The 17,828-nt window shown below is 41.2% G+C and overlaps 1 protein-coding gene across 1 annotated transcript in view; it reads right to left on the bottom strand.

The window, feature by feature from the left end:
* Positions 1 to 14,352, bottom strand: part of TMEM26 (transmembrane protein 26) — a 47,552-nt gene extending 33,200 nt beyond the window's left edge. Inside the window, exon 1 of the mRNA XM_041750738.1 lies at positions 14,068 to 14,352. Coding sequence (XP_041606672.1) covers positions 14,068 to 14,258 — 191 coding nt within the window. The 5' untranslated portion in view covers positions 14,259 to 14,352. The remainder of the gene's footprint in view (positions 1 to 14,067) is intronic.
* Between the last annotated feature and the right edge of the window lie 3,476 nt (positions 14,353 to 17,828).

The following is a 17,828-nucleotide window of genomic DNA, read 5'->3' as shown; positions in this document are numbered from 1 at the left end:
CAGCTTCTGGGGAGAAGAAGGAAGAAAGAACAAAAGAAAGAGAAGTCTTTTTTTTTTTTAATCAATATTTAATATAGACACTCCTCCACCTTTGATTTCCTGCAAAGAACCAATTTTGAAACAAAAGGTTATGGGTCATGATATTATTGAAATCTGGCTTAGAAGATGGCTGAGCGACTAGTGAAAGCCCCCATGTTGAACATGCTCTTACAAAGAAAAGGGAAAATTAATTCTTTGACCTTACATATCAAGGGAAACACCAGGAGAGAGTATTTCCTTTGTGAGATTGAGAAAGGAAATGAATTCCAGTTGCAAGGACATTGGGAATATGTAAATGTTTGTTCCACTATGTCCAATCTTGTCTAGACTGCAATTTTGTTGACTCTTGGAATTCATTTTGGGATTGACTCCCCTAAAAATACAATTACAATAATACCTAGGGAAGCCACGGACTGAACATATAATAACTCTTGAAAGAGGTTAAACATGAAGCAAACAACCCTTAACATCTTCTATGCATAAGACTTATTTCTATAATTGGAAAAATATTATCCGATCTCAAGGCTTTTCCTTTAATTAAGAATCTGGTTATGTCAAAACAAAACCAAAAACAACACACTTCAAGATCCGAGATTCCCTCTGTTGCCTGCTACAGAAAATCTAAATTCGGTAATCTGACAAAGACTCCATATTCTAGTCTTTCCGCTTCCGTTTCTCTTCCTGTGGCACATCCTCAAAACAAACAAAATGTTTTCTATAAAGTTCCTCTCACTTCAATCTGTCTTCATAGACTTTTCTGACATAAGCGAGGAGGGGGTAGAAAGAAGCAATCATACTGAGAGCCTAGGAATTTATCATATTCAACTCAGTCTGTAGACTTTCTCCCCAAATGTCCTACACCCTGAATCTTACACCCGAGAGGATTTTCTGGAATTTCAGGAGGCTTCCAGGGAGAGTTACTGTGCAATGGATAGCACCCCAAAGTGATCAATAGCAAATCAGCATCAGGAGTTTCCTCCTCTCCTTCCTCTCTAACTTCCCTGTAGCAAGCTGTGGTTGTACAGCAGAAGTTAAAACAACAAACCTTATGGAGAAAATAGATGTCTCTCTTATCTAGGGAAGTATTAAAACATACCTAAATATATTTTATTTTGGATATGAGGAATACATTTCAGCCATATATAGCATATGTTTTGTTTGACTGTGTGTCCCTGTTAAGAACAAAGTGCTCCATGCTCTGTCAGCTTGATTAATCTGAGAAGAGAGTTTCTGAAATGACTTTAGAGCAAATGTCCCTCCAAATTATGACTGCCTGCTTTGGAATGCTCTCCTTTTACCTCTCTACCCATCAACATCTTACCTGTATTTCAGAGGCATAGCAGGAATTAATCTTAGCTTATATTTCTCTCGTGACCCAATACGTCCTCCAGTATTTCATGGTTATGAGCATGTAAGCCTTAGCTTTCTTAATATGGGCTCCTTGAAGGCAGATGCTGTCTTATATGTATTTATATCCTTTCCCTCTTTCTTCTCACTTATCTTCTTCTTCTCAGTGATATCAGGCGTCTTACTATGTCTTTACTAAATTGTTATTAAGAAAATGCTTGAGTGCCTGAATTTGTGAATAAAGGGAGGACTAAGAAAATGGAGAGAATGGAAGGTACTGGCATCTACAAGGACCATTTTTATTCCCATTTCGGGAGATCCAGGAGCAAGTATGCTCCTGGACTTGTGGCCCATGAGGAATTACTACACTGCAGTAGAAATTTCCAAACTTAGAAGACCCAAATTTGAATCTTTTCTCTTCCAAGGTGGTGGAAATTTGCTACCTTCCCTGTGACCCAATGTCTTCATCTATAAGTTGAAAATAAAGTATCCACATCATAGGATGGTTGTGAGAATGAGAGGAGACAGTGTGTGTCACAGGCCTGATTGTATATAGCTCAACGCATGTACGCTGCTGCCTTACCCTGCAAGTAAACTTACAGCTGTGTATTCAGTAGCCACACTTACAGAGGATCCAGAGAATACCAGGTTAGAAGGCTGTGTCTTCCAATAACTAACAATCAATCCTATATTTTTAAACTGTAATTCCCCAAGCTAAACCTATTTAGGACATCTTGAATCAAAGGAAATTGTTTGCACTGCTGAGGACATCATTATCCCTAACTCCACAACTGATGTTAAGTCAATTCCTGTCATACTGTCATATAATCGCCCATGATGACCTATAAAATGTGGCATGGTCAGGGCCCTGCCTACCTCTTGGGCTTTGTTGTTTGTTATTCTTCTCACTGTGCTCCTATAACATTGTTTTCCATCCAGTTCTGGAGAAAACCCATATGCCTCCCTAACTCAGGACTTCACACCTATATATCTCTCCCTCAAAATATCTCTCTAACCCCACTTTTCACCTGCTTATCTCCTTCTCATAGTTCACATCAGATATATGAGACCCCATGGGAGAACTTTCCTTGTTCTCTGGTCTAAATAGATCTTATTATGCTTGTCCTTTAGCACTCTTTATTTTTATCCTATAGATCTTCAAAATTTATAATTTATGTGTCTCCCAGCAACTGTAAGTAGTATAAACACAAAAATTGTGTGTTCATCATTATACCCTCAGCTCCACCCACAGTACCTGGCATAAGGTGGGTTCCCCACAAATATTTATTGATTTCATAAGGCCCTGATTGATTTAAAGTTTCTATTTTCTTGACACTCTATTGCTGGTTTGACTAGAAACCTCTTCTTGTAATATCACCATAATTCTGACTCTTATCAGAAGCTTTACTGAAGGAAACTAATGATGCTGTTCTTATATGAATTTAATATTATTTTGCTACTATGAAAGATTTAATATTTCAAGGTGACATTCTAGCCATTACTCATTAGTTTGAAAATTTGCCATATTTTTGATCATGCACTGTCAGTGCATTTCATTTTTGGAACCAAGGAGAATCTGAAGTCTAAAAATTAAAGAGTAGGCCTTATCCCACCTTTTTCTGTGTAATTAATCAAATCGCATGCCTTTTCTTAGGAGTTACCAAATAATTTTACTCTAGTCTTTATGTCTTAATGGCATCAGAAGTAAGTCAATGCCAAATACTAATACAATAGAAGGTTCTAGCCATCCCAGAAATAACCCAAATCAGGTTTCTGGATACTTGTTTATAAAAATAAGATATACTATTTACTAGTAAGCTAACAAAAACTGATAAACTTATGATAAATTCATAAGACATGCCCAAGTGGGAAGTTTTACTAAAATGTGTAAAACCCTGTTACTAATCAGCTATTTGCCCCTACAGACTCAGATGTACTATGATACCAATTACCACTATCCTATCAGATAACCGAAGGTGCCCAAAATTACTACTTGAATTTTTTTTCAAATCGAAACCTTCCTAAAGATATTCTTTCCCTCCACAGAAGTTTGTTATTTTTGGTTGTTGTTGTGGTGGTTTTTTTTGTTTGTTTGTTTGTTTGTTTTTTGCTTTTTAAACCCTTATCCAACCCACTAGTTCTCTCTAACGTACATGGCAGGGACACCATCTTAAAGGATTTATTTTTTTCTATTTGTTTATGTACTCATTTGTTTACTAATTAAATATGCGAATAGGTCTTCCTATATGCTAGACACTGTTCTGGGCTCTTAAGGAGCTATCCTCATTTTTTCAGTTTTTTCATCCAAAAATAAAATATTATTTATCATACCAAGTTGTCATTTCAATAAATTACAATGTTTTTCACAAAATGATTATGTCATGACATTTAGCAGTTTAGTTCCACAAGGGATCTTATTTACTTGGGCTCACCATTACTCTAGAGTTAGAATGCCATTTTATTTTTTCTAAAAATGACACCTATCATTTTTTTATTGAGAAAGTAAGCTTCATTCCTTTTAGAAACATCTTACAGTATAAATAAGCAAATAGAAAAATTAATCATAATATGACCCACTACCCTGTTTGGCTTTTCTTTCTGCAAACAGTGAGGATTCAAGTCTTCTAATCATATGCATAGATCTGAAAATAGGTAATATTTCAGTGAATCAAAACTAATGTTCCAAGATTACTCTGGTGTGGATCATGATTTTATTTGCACTTCATTCCTCAGTATTTCTTACGAGAGAAAGGAAGATTGGAGTTGTAAGGACACTAGACCCAAGTTTCACAGTCTCACGTTAAACTGCCTTGAGGGTCCTCAATAAAATTTCCAGAGCACTTTATAATAATAGGCCTATTTTCATGGAAATCAAGAAACTAGGTCAAGATACCCTTTCATGAGCCCCCAAATGGTGTCTAACAGTTTAAGGATTGTCTGTCCTCCTTTCACATGGACTGCTTTCTCTAAGTGGGCCTTAACATCTACAATTTCCATCTGGGCTGCCCAGCCAGGGCTTTGTGTCTATCCACAGTGACAGGAGTGGCCAGTATGACAGCCTCAAAAATGCTTTTGCAGAACACAGAACCCCTGGATGCCTGAGTAAACTGTGAATCCAACCCCAGATACCAGCCATTTGTCTTCTTAACCAGTACACCCTCCCAGGCACCTCCCTCCCAGAGCCTTTGCCTGTGCCTGCCCATCAGAGAAGGGACGAGGCCACAACTGCTGGACATAAGCTTATGAGAACTCTCTCTGAAAGGAAAATTGCATAAGGGGTGGGCATGTTTTAATAGGTCCCCAAATCAGATGATTGACTTGTCTTGTCTATGATCTAATGGGAGAGCAGATGAAGAACACAAGACACTGGGAGGAAATTCAAATGGACTGGGAATGCCCAGTCTTTATACTTCGAAAGCCCTTAACAAATGCCCACAGTTAGATTCTGCCAAGCGAATACTTCTGAAGATGAATAGTAGAGCTCTTCATTGTAATTTTCATTGTTTATCATTGCCAATTATTTTTCTAACAAAGTCATATTCCCAAATTATGATGGAAACTGGCAGCAACATTAGTACTAGATATTTCACTGAACTTAGAATTTTCCAAAAGAATATCTAAATCAAGAACAAGCTCTATTAAATTTGGAGTTGCTCACAATCAAAACTCAACAGTATGCCTCAGTATGACTAAACAAGTTATAGGAACAAAATATGCAACAATTTTAGGATCTATGTACTGTTTTTCTCATAAAATTTCTGAGGCAAAGAAAATCATGACATTTTCTTAAATGAATTATTTCTAACTAAAACCCCGAGTGTTGTCTTCATCCTATTACCACAACCTGAAAACCCCTTCTCTCTTCTCTCCACTCTTGTAAAACCCCCAGCTACTACAAGGGCCAGTATGTAAATCACTTACCTGAGACATTTTCCTTGTCTAACGAGCCTACCATAATGATTGTATCTTTATTCTGCAGACATTCTGCAGTCTTGGACTTAATTTGTGGAAAATTATTTGGTTCTCAGGGTGTTGTTTTTTCCTGTCTCATATAACTACACATATTTTATATTCCTTCAAGAACATCGTTATAGCACTTAGTACAATAAATGATTGTTTAATGATTAAGTGAACTTAAGTGCTAATGACTACAGGAATTTTAATGGTCTCTGAGAGGATAAAATGCATGATGGATGTTATTTATGTAATGCTGTACCTCATTTCATTCTATAAAAGACAGTGGTATTTATTTCTGTTCTGTGGAAGGGAGAGTTTCTTCCCTTTAGGACCAAAAATAAAGGCACTTGAGAATTTTCCCCCTCTTCTGTTTTACATCCTGTTTTGGCTTTACAAGCATGTCTGCTTGTGCAAGAGTGTCTCTGAGCCATGTCCACGTGTAGTCTGGACTCTTCTACATTCTGTTCTAAGCAAAATCATTCCAGTGTTCATTTTCAGGTCACCCCAATTTTGAAAATGACAAAAAACTATGACCCTTTCCCCACTATAGGGAATCCGTGATCCAAGAAGTCTATGTAGTTGTAATTTGCACAGACAAAACCCAGCCTCATTATTGAATGCAGAGCACAAGAAATCAGCTGACAGAGTTCAGTGCTGGGACAGGGACAGCCTCTGAGATTTTGCTTCCTCCTGTGCAGGTAGAAGCAAGAATAGTACCTTCAGGGCTCTAGTGAGGAGTGAATAAGATAATGCGGGCAATGTACATTCCTGGCTCAATAAATGTGAGCGCTCACCGGATGCTAGGAATTGTTTATGTGATTTAGTATAACTAGTTGCAACCTTAAGCAAGTGATAGAGCCTTGCTGGGCAACAGTGTCTTCATCATAAAATGGTGATAAAGAGGAAAACTACCTCATAGGGTCATCATGAGGATTGCTGAGGTAATGGATATAAAGCAGGCTTGGAGCTTTGTCAGTACTCAGTAATTGATAACTGTTTCCACATCCATTGTCACGATCACCATCACCTTCATCATCATGCTCATCACTACTATTAACATATTGTCAGAAAATGGCACAGCCAATGTATAAAGAGGCTATTTGAGGTTGGTTAAAACAGGTGTGTGAGACAGAAGGCTCAAACGGGGAAATAAGAAAGCAAAGGAGGGACGCTTGGGTGACTCAGTGGTTGAGTGTCTGCCTTTGACTCAGGGCCTGATCCTGAAGTCCTGGGATCGAGTCCACATCAGGCATCCCGTTTTCTCCCTCTGCCTATCTCTCCTTTCTCTCTCTCTCTCTCTCTCTCTCCCTCCCTCCCTCCCTCCCTCCCTCCCATAAGTAAATAAAATTTAAAAAAAAAAGAAAGTAAAGGAATACTGAAGGACCCAATCAGGGCTGGCAGCAGCACTAATGGTAGAGAAGATTTTTCCCCCTAAGGAATACTAATTTTTACTCTAACAAGCATACAACATTAAGTCAGTCATACACCCGCTGTCTCTTAGAGATCCGTCAGACAAACTGATGATAAAATATAACACCCCTCCCCTAAATAACTACCATAGGTTCATATTCTAATAAAAGACACCAAATCAGTCCCCATCCTGGCATTTTATATTAATACTCTGTATGTCCTCAATATTACTTCGATGTGACTTTCGAAGAAATTTCAACTTTGATATCTGCATATAAAAACCCTTATTTTATTTAAAAACAAAACAGTGGTTTTCTTTAACAAAATAATTTATATACCCTAGATCTAACTCTCCTGATACCAGGACTTCAGAAGTATTTCTGGAGTAATGAGGAACATGCACATGGGGAGAACAAATCTTGATGGAAAAGTGAATTTTCCATTGTTGGAAAAGAAGTTAAACTATTCAGATTTGTCCTGGTGCTGTATGCAAATAATGGCACCGCATGAGATGGAGAAATGCATGAAATTTAGAAGTAAGGATATATTTATACTGGCTCATGGGAGCTGCCCACACCAATTTGCACTTTGTTTTCCTCCCTGTGAAGTACAAGAAGTTACAAAATATTAGAACCTTAATTTTTAGTTCTAAGTGTCTTGATTGAATATACTCATGGAAACAGCATGGACATCACTTAACGGTTCAGTTTCCTGGGGGTCTCATTCTCATTCTAAATGCAGACATAATTATTGCTTTGATCCCAAGTCCATTGTGAAATAAAAGAAGAAAGTACAACTATTTCCTGGAGTGATGCATAGTAATAATTCAAGTCAAGGTAAGACTCTTCTTCCTAAACCATGACTCAGATCCCTAAAAACCAAGTCATTTACTGGTAACATTCTATGTGCGCTTCCAAAAAAGATGCAAACTTAAGTCATCCTCGTGCATTGAGCTCAAGGCTCAGGCTATAAAACACGTAGACACAAACAACATGTGAAGACAATGAATATTATACAACTCTTGGATACATACTGCAGACATGGCTGATAAATCTGATGCATGGTGGAAAGTGTTACTAGAATAACTTAAAAGCTAAACAGAGATTTCAGGAAATTTGGACAGCAGGTGTGAACAATGAGAGAAATAGTCTATCTGCCGGGAGAATTTCCATTGCCCGAGTTGGCCATATGGAAATCACAGGGTCTCCTTCTAAATCCCTCCATCTCATCCTCTCTAATATCCAAAAAGATCAGCAAAGATCTTTTTTATTGTTGCTTTTATTTCCCAACTTTCTCACTGGCATTTTTGTAAACAATTTTGATGAAGGAAGACACATGTTATCAAACACTACAGAATGACATCAGACAAAGGAATTCTCCTATACTACCCAAGACTTGTTCAGGGTCAGTCAGTTACACAGTTTCTGGGAAGTCTAGGTTTCTACTTCTGCTGTTGAACTTTCTAAATATAATTGAGCATTTAAACCAGATTTCAGGGACCCCTGGATGGCTCAGCGGTTGAGCGTCTGCCTTTGGCCCAGGGTGTGATGCTGGAGACCTGGGATCGAGTCCCACATCAGGCTCCCTATGTGGGGCCTGCTTCTCCCTCTGCCTGTGTCTCTGCCTTTCTCTCTCTCTCTCTCTGTCTCTGTGTCTCTCATGAATAAATAAATAAATAAATAAATAAATAAATAAATAATCTTTAAAAAATTTTAAACAGATTTCATTGAAGTTTTTATTTGTGTGTTTGTTTTTTACAAAATTGGTTTGAATTTAAAATCAGTTTAGGATAGAATCTCTTCTGATTCCTAATTTGTCTTTCCTGTTTTTAGTTGGGAGCCATCCAGACATTGTCTAACACATGGTGTTTCAAATGAGATATGGTAACAATATAAAATGTAGAAGGCAGTTTTCACTTGGAGGCAAAGGACATGGGAGAGACAAAGAAGAATAGAAAAGAAAGCCAGTTTTATCTGTCTTCTGGGGAGTATGTCAGAAATGTCCCAGGGCACACTTGACTCTTCCCTCTCTTTTTTTTCATTGCCCTGGCTCTTCCCATACTGGCTCCTTCTCCTCTCTAAAAAACAGACTCAGTTCAGATGTCCCCTCCCCAACAAGGCCTCTCTGACCACCCAGTAGAATCTTACCCTTGGTCCTTCATCCCTTTGTAACTTCTACCACTTAGGCATCCAGAGTTCAAATCAGTCATTTGTCACTTATTAGTCCACTTGTTTCTTACTTACTTCTTTATTTTCTGAGTCCCTGATTAAAATGTGAGTTCCTTCAGGGCAGGATTTTACCTGTTTTATTCACCTCCACATTCTTGACCTTCAAACAGTGTCTAATACATATTAGCTGTTCCACATATTTTTGTTGAATGAAGACTGATAAGGCTGTGTGCTTCCTCCAGAGAAACCTGCTCAAGTTTTCCTACACCCACCTCCCTCAGGACAAGCCTTTGCACTCCTGGCTCTTACCCATTTTTCCTGCTCCAGCTCAAATGCCATGATGTCCCTTCCTCCTTCCCATCCTACCCCCCCACACTTCCTCACATACTTTCTCCTCTAAACTGCTGGACTCCTTCAATTACCAGCTGAGTGATCCTAAATAAAATGATTTCATGGCTCTGTGTCTCAATTTCCTCATGTAAAATTGAGGGGGAAACAGAGAAACAAAATCATTGCAGCTACTGTCAAGATCACATGGAATAATCTGTGTAAGACATCTGAGAGAGCCTGGACATCAACAAATGCTGAATAGTCACAATTATTCTTATTCCCACACATTTAACACTTAATCAAAATACTACCCTTTATTTAAAAATTTCAAATATGTTTTCTGTTTTTTCTGCCTGTTCATGTAGTATCTAGCCTAGTACCACATGTACTTATTGGGCAATTTAACAAATCGACATTTGATTAAATGCAATAAAGGAAAAAGGAACGAGGTATACTGAGGAAGACAGGCAAGTAGGTGAGGAATTTTATTAACTTCATTATATTACTTTATATTCTTAAAATTCAGATGAAGAAAGCTCGGTGTTTAAAATTCTGTACTTTTGCCAATAAATTCAACTTAGATTTCTATTTATTTTCAGATACCGCCTGCTTTCAAGGGAACAGGCTTCAAACATGTCACAATTTTGGTTATTTGTCTAACCGCCAAGGAATATTTTATCAGTATTAGCAAATAGGCAACAGAAACATTATTTTGTGTTTGACTTTACCTAAATGATAATTCAGAAAATAAAATCAAGAAAGAATAAAGCAAGTGATGCTAATCTCCATCTCATAGGAAAGTAAGTGATCATGCACATGAAATTAATAAACACCAGGTGAAGAGGAACAAATTGTACCATCACACATTTACTAGGCTTAACAAGGGATGTGTTGTTGGCTTACCCTCTCTATCCTATAGGATTCCAACAAATTAAACTTCTCCAACTGCAAGTTATTAGTGTTGAGGTAATGTTGCTGTCCCTGGACAGCTGAGCTCAGCTGCACTAGTTCCATGTTTCCTTTCCAAAGGATAGCTAAAGAAACATTTTTTTGACAAGTGTAATATGTTTGCTATGTTTCAGGAAATTTTGCTCACATTTTCCTCTATAGCTCAATGTATCATTTCATGATTTCTGTAGGTTTGATTTATGTGGGGCTAGGTGCAAATGTTAGTAAAACTAACAATGTCCAAAGTAGACCAGCGTAGTCTAAAGGAGGTTCATGGATCTGATGTTCCAGAGAAGAAATTCTCACCTCCTGTGTGTACAAAGCTTGATCTACCATTCAAGCATTATTTGATTGGTTGATTGGTTTTAAGTATGGGAAGGTTTCACCTTCTTCTTCTTCTTCTTAACTTGTAAATGGATAATGTATTCAACTGATACAAAAGATAATTCTTTGACAAGTCCTTTAAAAAATTAACCTATAATATGCATAACTCTGCAACTTTTTTTTTTCTCCTGACAACATATCACGGACATCTCTCTAGGTCAATAGCTAAACTCTAGCTCGTTATTTTTAATATCAACAAAATATATACAGTATGGGTATATTTTATAACTTTTCAACCAGTCTGTTGATGGATAATCAGGTTGTTTTTAGGTTTATTTTTTACTTATAAGACAGAAATTAATATTCTTGGCATATGTCTTTACATATGACCACTTTGGTTTCCATAGGGTAGATTCCAAAATGTAAGATCAATGGATCAAAAGGTATATAATACATAGTTCTGCATATAGATCTATATATTGACATTTTCCTATAGAGAGTTCTAGATACTGTCATAAGACTTACTTAGCTTTTTTTTTTTAATTTCATCAGTCATGATATCCTGATGGAAACTATCTTTTTAACACTCAAGAATAACAAAAAATCATGCCTTGCCTTACGCAGAAAACATTAACCCAGAAATGAAATATGTTCCAAATCAAAACCTTTTTAATTGTTACCACGGGAATAATTTGCTATATACATTTTTTCAGCATCCCATCTTCTGATTTTTTTCCCTCAAACTTATGACAGAATAGTGTGTGAACTTTGTCCACCACAAAAGTAACCACATCTGCAGGCTTAGTGGAACAAAGCGTTTAGTAACATCAGTAGAACAAAGCATTATTAATTACATTTCTATTTAGATCATTTACAAAGACTCATTTGTTCCTGAAAATTTATAAGCCCCAAATCTATTATTTTATTTTTAAGAAAGATTATTTATTCATGAGAGAGACAGAGAAAGAGACAGATACATAGAGAGAGAAGCAGGCTCCCTGCGGGGAACCTCGCGAGGGACTTGATCCCAGGATCCTAGGATCATGACCTGAGCCTAAGGTAGATAGATGCTCAACCACTGAGCCACCCAGGTGTCCCTCAAATCTACTATTTACTTTGCTTATGTTCAAATATTAGTCTAGATATTGAGCTGGCACAATTTTCTCAATAAATGCTATATTGTACAGTACATAACATGGCCTGTTCTGAAGTAAAGGTGAGAATTTTTTTCGACTTTTCGATTGTGAGCCAGTGGTTTATTGGCCAGTCCCTCAAGTAAAGTTGTTGGACTTGTACAGAAAATGTGTCCAGTTGACACATCATATTTTTTAATAAGAAGAAAAAAAAAGAAAAATCCTAGGATCTAAGAAAAAAATTTCTTTTTTATTCATCAACTATCAAATATATTATTTCATTTAATTTATAGCAACCTATAATTATTTACAGATGAAGAAACCACGGTCAGAGAGGCTAAGTAACTTGTTCAATGCCTCAGGATAAGTAAATAGGAAGACCCAGATCATTCCATTTTCCTTCTAATGTTGAGACCACACTCTACACATGAATATGTCCCCAGGTCCCTATTTAACTTGACATATTGATCACTCATTTTTGCTCCAATCTTTTTTCCTTTCTTAGTTGTAGGTTACATACCAGTCAGAATCAGCTGCCAACGATGGTATAGACATGAAGGTAAAGTTCCAACTGGCTACAGCATTTCTACATAACTAGACGGGAATTTTGACTAAACATGAGCTCAGGCCTCTGGTCTACTCTTGGAGCATGAGGGAGGATATTTCACCGCCCATTGAGTTGGTTCTCCTTCCTAGGTTGACAGTTGTCCCAGAAGCTATGATGGTCAGTGACAGGATTACCTTCCACACAACACTTTTCAGCCTCAGACCTCACGGTCGTATTACTGAAGATATTTTCTACCTTAGCATCTTAAAGATACTCAGTAAAAACTAAATAAATCTCATCTGACCTGCTGGGTGAACACTTTTCTCCCCTTATGTTTCTTTAACCCTGAGGCTTACTGGGGAAGCTAATCCATTTTTTATCTTTGAGTTATTTTTTTTTTAATATTTTATTTATTCATGAGAGACACAGAGAGAAAGGCAGAGACACAGGCAGAGGGAGAAACAGGCTCCTCGCAGGGAGCCTGATGCGGGACTGGATCCCAGGGCCCCAGCTCACTCCCTGAGCTGAAGGCAGAACCGCTCAACCGCAGAGCCACCCAGGAGTCCCTCTTCAAGGTTTTTAAAAGGCATATTGGAAAGTACCTCAAATCTCTCGTGTTTAAAGAGCTGACCACAGGGTGGAGGAGGGGCTGTAACATTCCCCTCCTTATTGTATCACATGAGGATTCTACATGAATCATTTTTTTCACTTATAATTAAAATAATTTTTTCAACAGTGGAAAATGTTAAGCAAGATTTATATCATTTTAAGAGACACAGTAACACATTCTCACCCTTAGACTCTCACAAAATACATAGCCTTTTCAAGTTTAATATATGAAACAGTAGAGAAGGGTTTTCCTCCCTTATGAAGACTAACTATAATGCCATTGTGTATGTAATTCTTGATTTTACTAATAATAGTTTCTTCTAGTATTAGGTATTTTTAAAAGTATTGACATATATACAAATATTGCTTTACTTTTTTTTTAATCAATGTATAGTATACCTTTTACTGCATTTTTGTGTGACCATAGTTTTTAAAAATTAATATAAGAAGAGGCCTAACTTGGAGAAGTCCGGGATGAAAATCTACCAGGAGTGGAGGCATGGAGATGGAAACTCTTTGTAAATGGCAAGAGAATCTTTTTCTCAACTTTTCTATTTCCACTCAAGTCTTGGGGAGGAGATAAAACATCACACAGAGCAGGTTGAGGTTAGATCTGAAGCCCTCTGTGCTGGTCCTCCACCAGCGAGGCAACCCTTCTTTGACCAGGTGAACTCACCGTTAACCAAGCTCGGAAGGAACCAACCTGGGGCACCTGAAGCTGGTGCCGGGTCAGGGCGCCAGGCTGCAGGGAGCAAAGCGCTACCGAAGTGCTTCCAGGGGCTTCTCACCCTGGGAGACTGTTCTATACACACCAGCTCTTACAAAAGTCTCTTGTGCCCAGCGAAACGCATCCCTACACCTGCCTGCACAGAATGCCGAGTGCACACCCACACACCCCAAGTTCAGGCGGCGGGCACGCGGACACCCCACTGACCCCCCACCCCCGTGCCCGGAGCACCTTCTGCAGGGCAGGCAAGCAAAGCGCTTCCCTTCCTTTTTCACATCTTCCAAGTTGCCAAACCTGGGACTGGGTGACACCGGGCGGCGACTGAGCCTTCTCCGTGTTGCCCTGGGACCCCGAGGTCCCCGGGCGGGCCCCAGAGATGCGCAGGCACCTCGCGCTCCTTGGAAGCTCCGGGCAGGGACAAAGAGGGTCCGAAGCGGAGGGCTGCGGTGGGCTCTCGGGTCGCTGGCAGGGCGGCCGGGAGCAGTGCCCAGGGCTCCGCGCGCCCTCCCTTTCCCGGGGTGCGCTCACCATTTGTAGCCTCTGCCGCGCTTGAACTTGAGGGTGAGCCCAGTCTCCAGAACTAGCAAGAGGTTGAGCAGCGCGAGCAGCCAGTACCGCGGGTCCTTCTTCACCTCGGTCACTCGCCAGACCCCGACCAGCGAGTGCAGCACGAACAGCAGCCGGGTGGCCAGGGCGTTGAGCAGGACCAGTCTGTCCATGCCGGCCCGCGCCCTGCCCCCGCGCCCTGCAGCCCCCCGCGCCCTGCCCGCCCCCGCGCCCTGCCCCCCGCGCTCTGCCCCCGCGCCCTGCAGCCCCCCGCGCCCTGCCCCCCGCGCCCTGCAGCCCCCCGCGCCCTGCCCGCCCCCGCGCCCTGCCCCCCGCGCCCTGCCTGCCCCCGCGCTCTGCGCCCCGCGGGTCCGCTGGGGAGCCCCGGAGCCCGCCCGTGGGCGGGAACGTGGCAGCTCGCGCCCCGCTGCGGCCGAGCCTCCTCAGCCCCCCGCGCCGGGGGAGCCGCAGACAGCCACTCGCCCCTCCCCCGAACTTCCTGACAACTCTCCGAGAGGGGAGTCTCCGAACCCAGCCCGCGTAGACTGCGGCGCTTTCCCGGGCGGCTGGGGCTGCGCGGCGGGGCTCCGGGGCCCGCCCCCCCGCCCCCCCAGCGCTGCGCACCCCCCCGCCCCCCCAGCGCTGCCCACCCCCCCGCCCCCCCAGCGCTGCCCACCCCGCGCTCAATCCCGGGAGCCGGGCTCCATCCCCGCCCCCACCCATCCCACCCCCGCAGCGGTGTCCTCCCAAACTCCTGGACTCCGAGGGGTGGGGCGGCCGGGAGGGCGCGGTGCTAGGGGACCCAAGGGGGCGCATCTGCCCCCTGGCTTTGCCACCGAGGGCCTTTAATCCCCTCACACTTCTTACGAGGACGAGCTGTCATAGGACCCCAAGCTGGAGGAGCGCCGGGGAATCCGCTGTCCAAGCAGTTTTAGAAACGCTGTTTCCGCGCAGTGTGAAGAATTCAGCCCTCGGGGACCCAGAGGAAATCAGGCCGGGGTTGGGGCTTGGGGTGCAGAGCGTCCCCGCACCTGCGGGGCCAGCGGGCAGCTCGGGCCGCGCCCGCCACTAATTCCTTCTGCAAGGTGGAGGGTAGCAAGGCCGGGAGGCGGATGGGGAAACTGAGGGAGGACGGAGAAGATTAAGCCAGGGGTGGGACTTGAGGGGAGCAATTGGTGCAGATGTGAACCGCGTATTTCAGGCCAGTGACCAATGAATTAAACTCCCGCCTTCCTAGCATCCGAGGAAAAGAGGAAACTGAAGTTGGGGTTTCCCAAAACACCTTCATGATTTTCGTTTCCTTGTTTGCTTTCCTCCTGCCCAGACCTCTATTTATTTGACATTTTTTCTTTAAACGAACTCAATTCTTTACTGAAATAATTTTTAAATGAAGCTTTACATCGCTTCTACATGGAAAACCAGGATAGTAGGCCGGAGATGGAAGGTGATTACAAAAACAAATAAAATATAATGAAACTAAGTTATTGAAATCTCATTAGATATTAATTATTGCCTTCCAAGGTTCTGTACCTCCACCACCATCCCTTTCTGGGGGAGTTAAAGACATACCAGCCATATTACTACCAAGCAGGAGTGTTCTCTTGACCACATTAGTAAAACTGAGGAAAACACAAAAGGAATATATTGGTTAGGTGTATTCAACTTACGATCATCTCATACCTTTCTTAAAAGTAGGTTGAAAACTTTGAATTATATGATTAATGTGCTCATTAGGTGAAAAAAAAAATCCAATTGTTTAGAAGCTCAGTTATTTCTGATACTGTCATTAGGACAATTTTTTTCCCCCTGTGTGTGAGCATTCTTCTACACCTTACAGGAAACCCAGCAGTGATTTCCTGGGACTGCTTATTATAGTGCTTTTCATTGTGACCTCACACTATTCAGTGACATGCAAGAGCACAGTGTACCAGGGCAGTGGGAGGCAGGGTGGTATGGACATTGGAGCCCTAGAGCCGGGCCAACTGACCTCCTTGGAGTCCTGGCTCAGCCACTTTAGCATTGCTATAAACTTTGTACCTCTGTTTCCTCATCTGTATATGGGATGCTAAGCCTGTTAATTCATAGAGTCATTGTGAAGTTCAAATGAGTTAATCCACATAAAGTACCTGGAAGGTATTAAGTACTTGGTAAAAACTGGCCATGACTGCCTGGACCAAGAAAGTTAGTTCTGGGGAGCCAGTCTTCAATGATCCAAGACAAGTAATACTAGGAGTGGAGAAGACATATGTGACACCCATAAGGCTTGTCAAACCCTCTGGCTGAACACCATGGGGACAGATTGTTGCTGAACAAGTTGGGTTTACTAGTCTTTTAGGCAGAGAGCACACTCCAGGGAGAACTGTGGGCAGTTCAGGAAGAAGGCATTAGAAGGATTAGAAAGGGCTTACTGGAAAGGATGTGGCCTTGTGTTAGCTAATTACAGAGGGCTCAGAAGGTGGTGCTTTACTCTAATTGGATGCGCTCAGGAACTGGGTTTAATTCTATGATGGGTTGTCTTAATAAAGTCCTTATTTAGATAGGGAACTGTTAGGGCAGTTAGGACAATGTTCACATTTTTTTCCGGGTTCAGACATAATTACCGATCCTATCTATCTTTTTCTTGATCCATCAGATTCACAGAATGGCTTTGCTTGATGTTTATGTTCTGTGAAATCTTGGTGTTCTACAGGAAGATGACAAGACCTGCTGTTGGGCAGACCAGTTGCCTGCCATCAGGGCTTGCTTTCCTTTTTCTTAGGCCTCCAAGGAGGGGCTTGAGGAGAAGGGTTTGACAAGAAAGGAAGGAGGTCAGTCTAACAGCTTCCAAATGTCTTTATTGTTCCCCGTTTTGAAGGCTTAGGTTCAGTATAGGTTCTATTACTTCCAGGTCTGAAAAACAAAATAAATAGTAATAAATAAAGAACTATTTAAAAGTTCTTTAAATAGAACTTAAAGGTTGTTTTTTAAAATTTTTCTCCTAAGCTCATTTTAGAAGACTGGAGGTTGGGGTATCTGGGTGGTTCAGTTGGTTTGAGCCTCCGGCTCTTAGTTTCGGCTAATGTCAGAATCTCAGGGTCATGAGATGCCTGGGTGGCTCAGTGGTTGAGCATCTGCCTTTGGCTCAGGGCATGATCCTGGGGTCCAGGATCAAGTCCCTTATCGGGCTCTTTGCAGGGAGCCTGCTTCTGCCTTTGCCTGTGTCTCTGTCTCTGTCTCTGTCTCTCTCTGTATCTCTCATGAATAAATTTAAAAAAAAAAAAAAGAATCTCAGGGTCAAGATCTCAGGGTCATGAGATTCAGCCCTGCCTCAGCCTCTGTACTTAGCGCTGAGTGTGCTTGTGATCCTCTCTCTCCCTCTGTCCCTCACTCCCTCTCACATACTCTCTCTCTCTAAAACAAACAAATAAATCTTAAAAAAAAAAAAAAAAAAGAGGATTGGAGGTTTCAAGAACTATCTTAAGACCTTCGATCCAATAGAGCAGCAATCTTTTAAAAAGAAAAAAAAATAAGCAATTAAAAAAAATGCTATTCTTATTGAAAAAGCAATCTTAGTCTCTCATGCACCCAGTTCTTGTATAGGGTGGGGTTGCACAAAGTGGAGTTCACCCTATTGTCATAGGGGACAGTAGTCAGCAGCCCTCTCTTCCCTTCTGAATGCAAAGTAAAACAGTTGTCAATCTTTTCTTTCAATTAGAATGATTTTGGTTGCATGAATGAGTCTGTCTCAAACTAACTCAAGGAAA

Source organism: Vulpes lagopus, chromosome 3, assembly GCF_018345385.1.
Source record: "Vulpes lagopus strain Blue_001 chromosome 3, ASM1834538v1, whole genome shotgun sequence".
Classification (NCBI taxonomy): domain Eukaryota; kingdom Metazoa; phylum Chordata; class Mammalia; order Carnivora; family Canidae; genus Vulpes; species Vulpes lagopus.
This window is presented reverse-complemented; position numbering and strand designations above follow the sequence as displayed.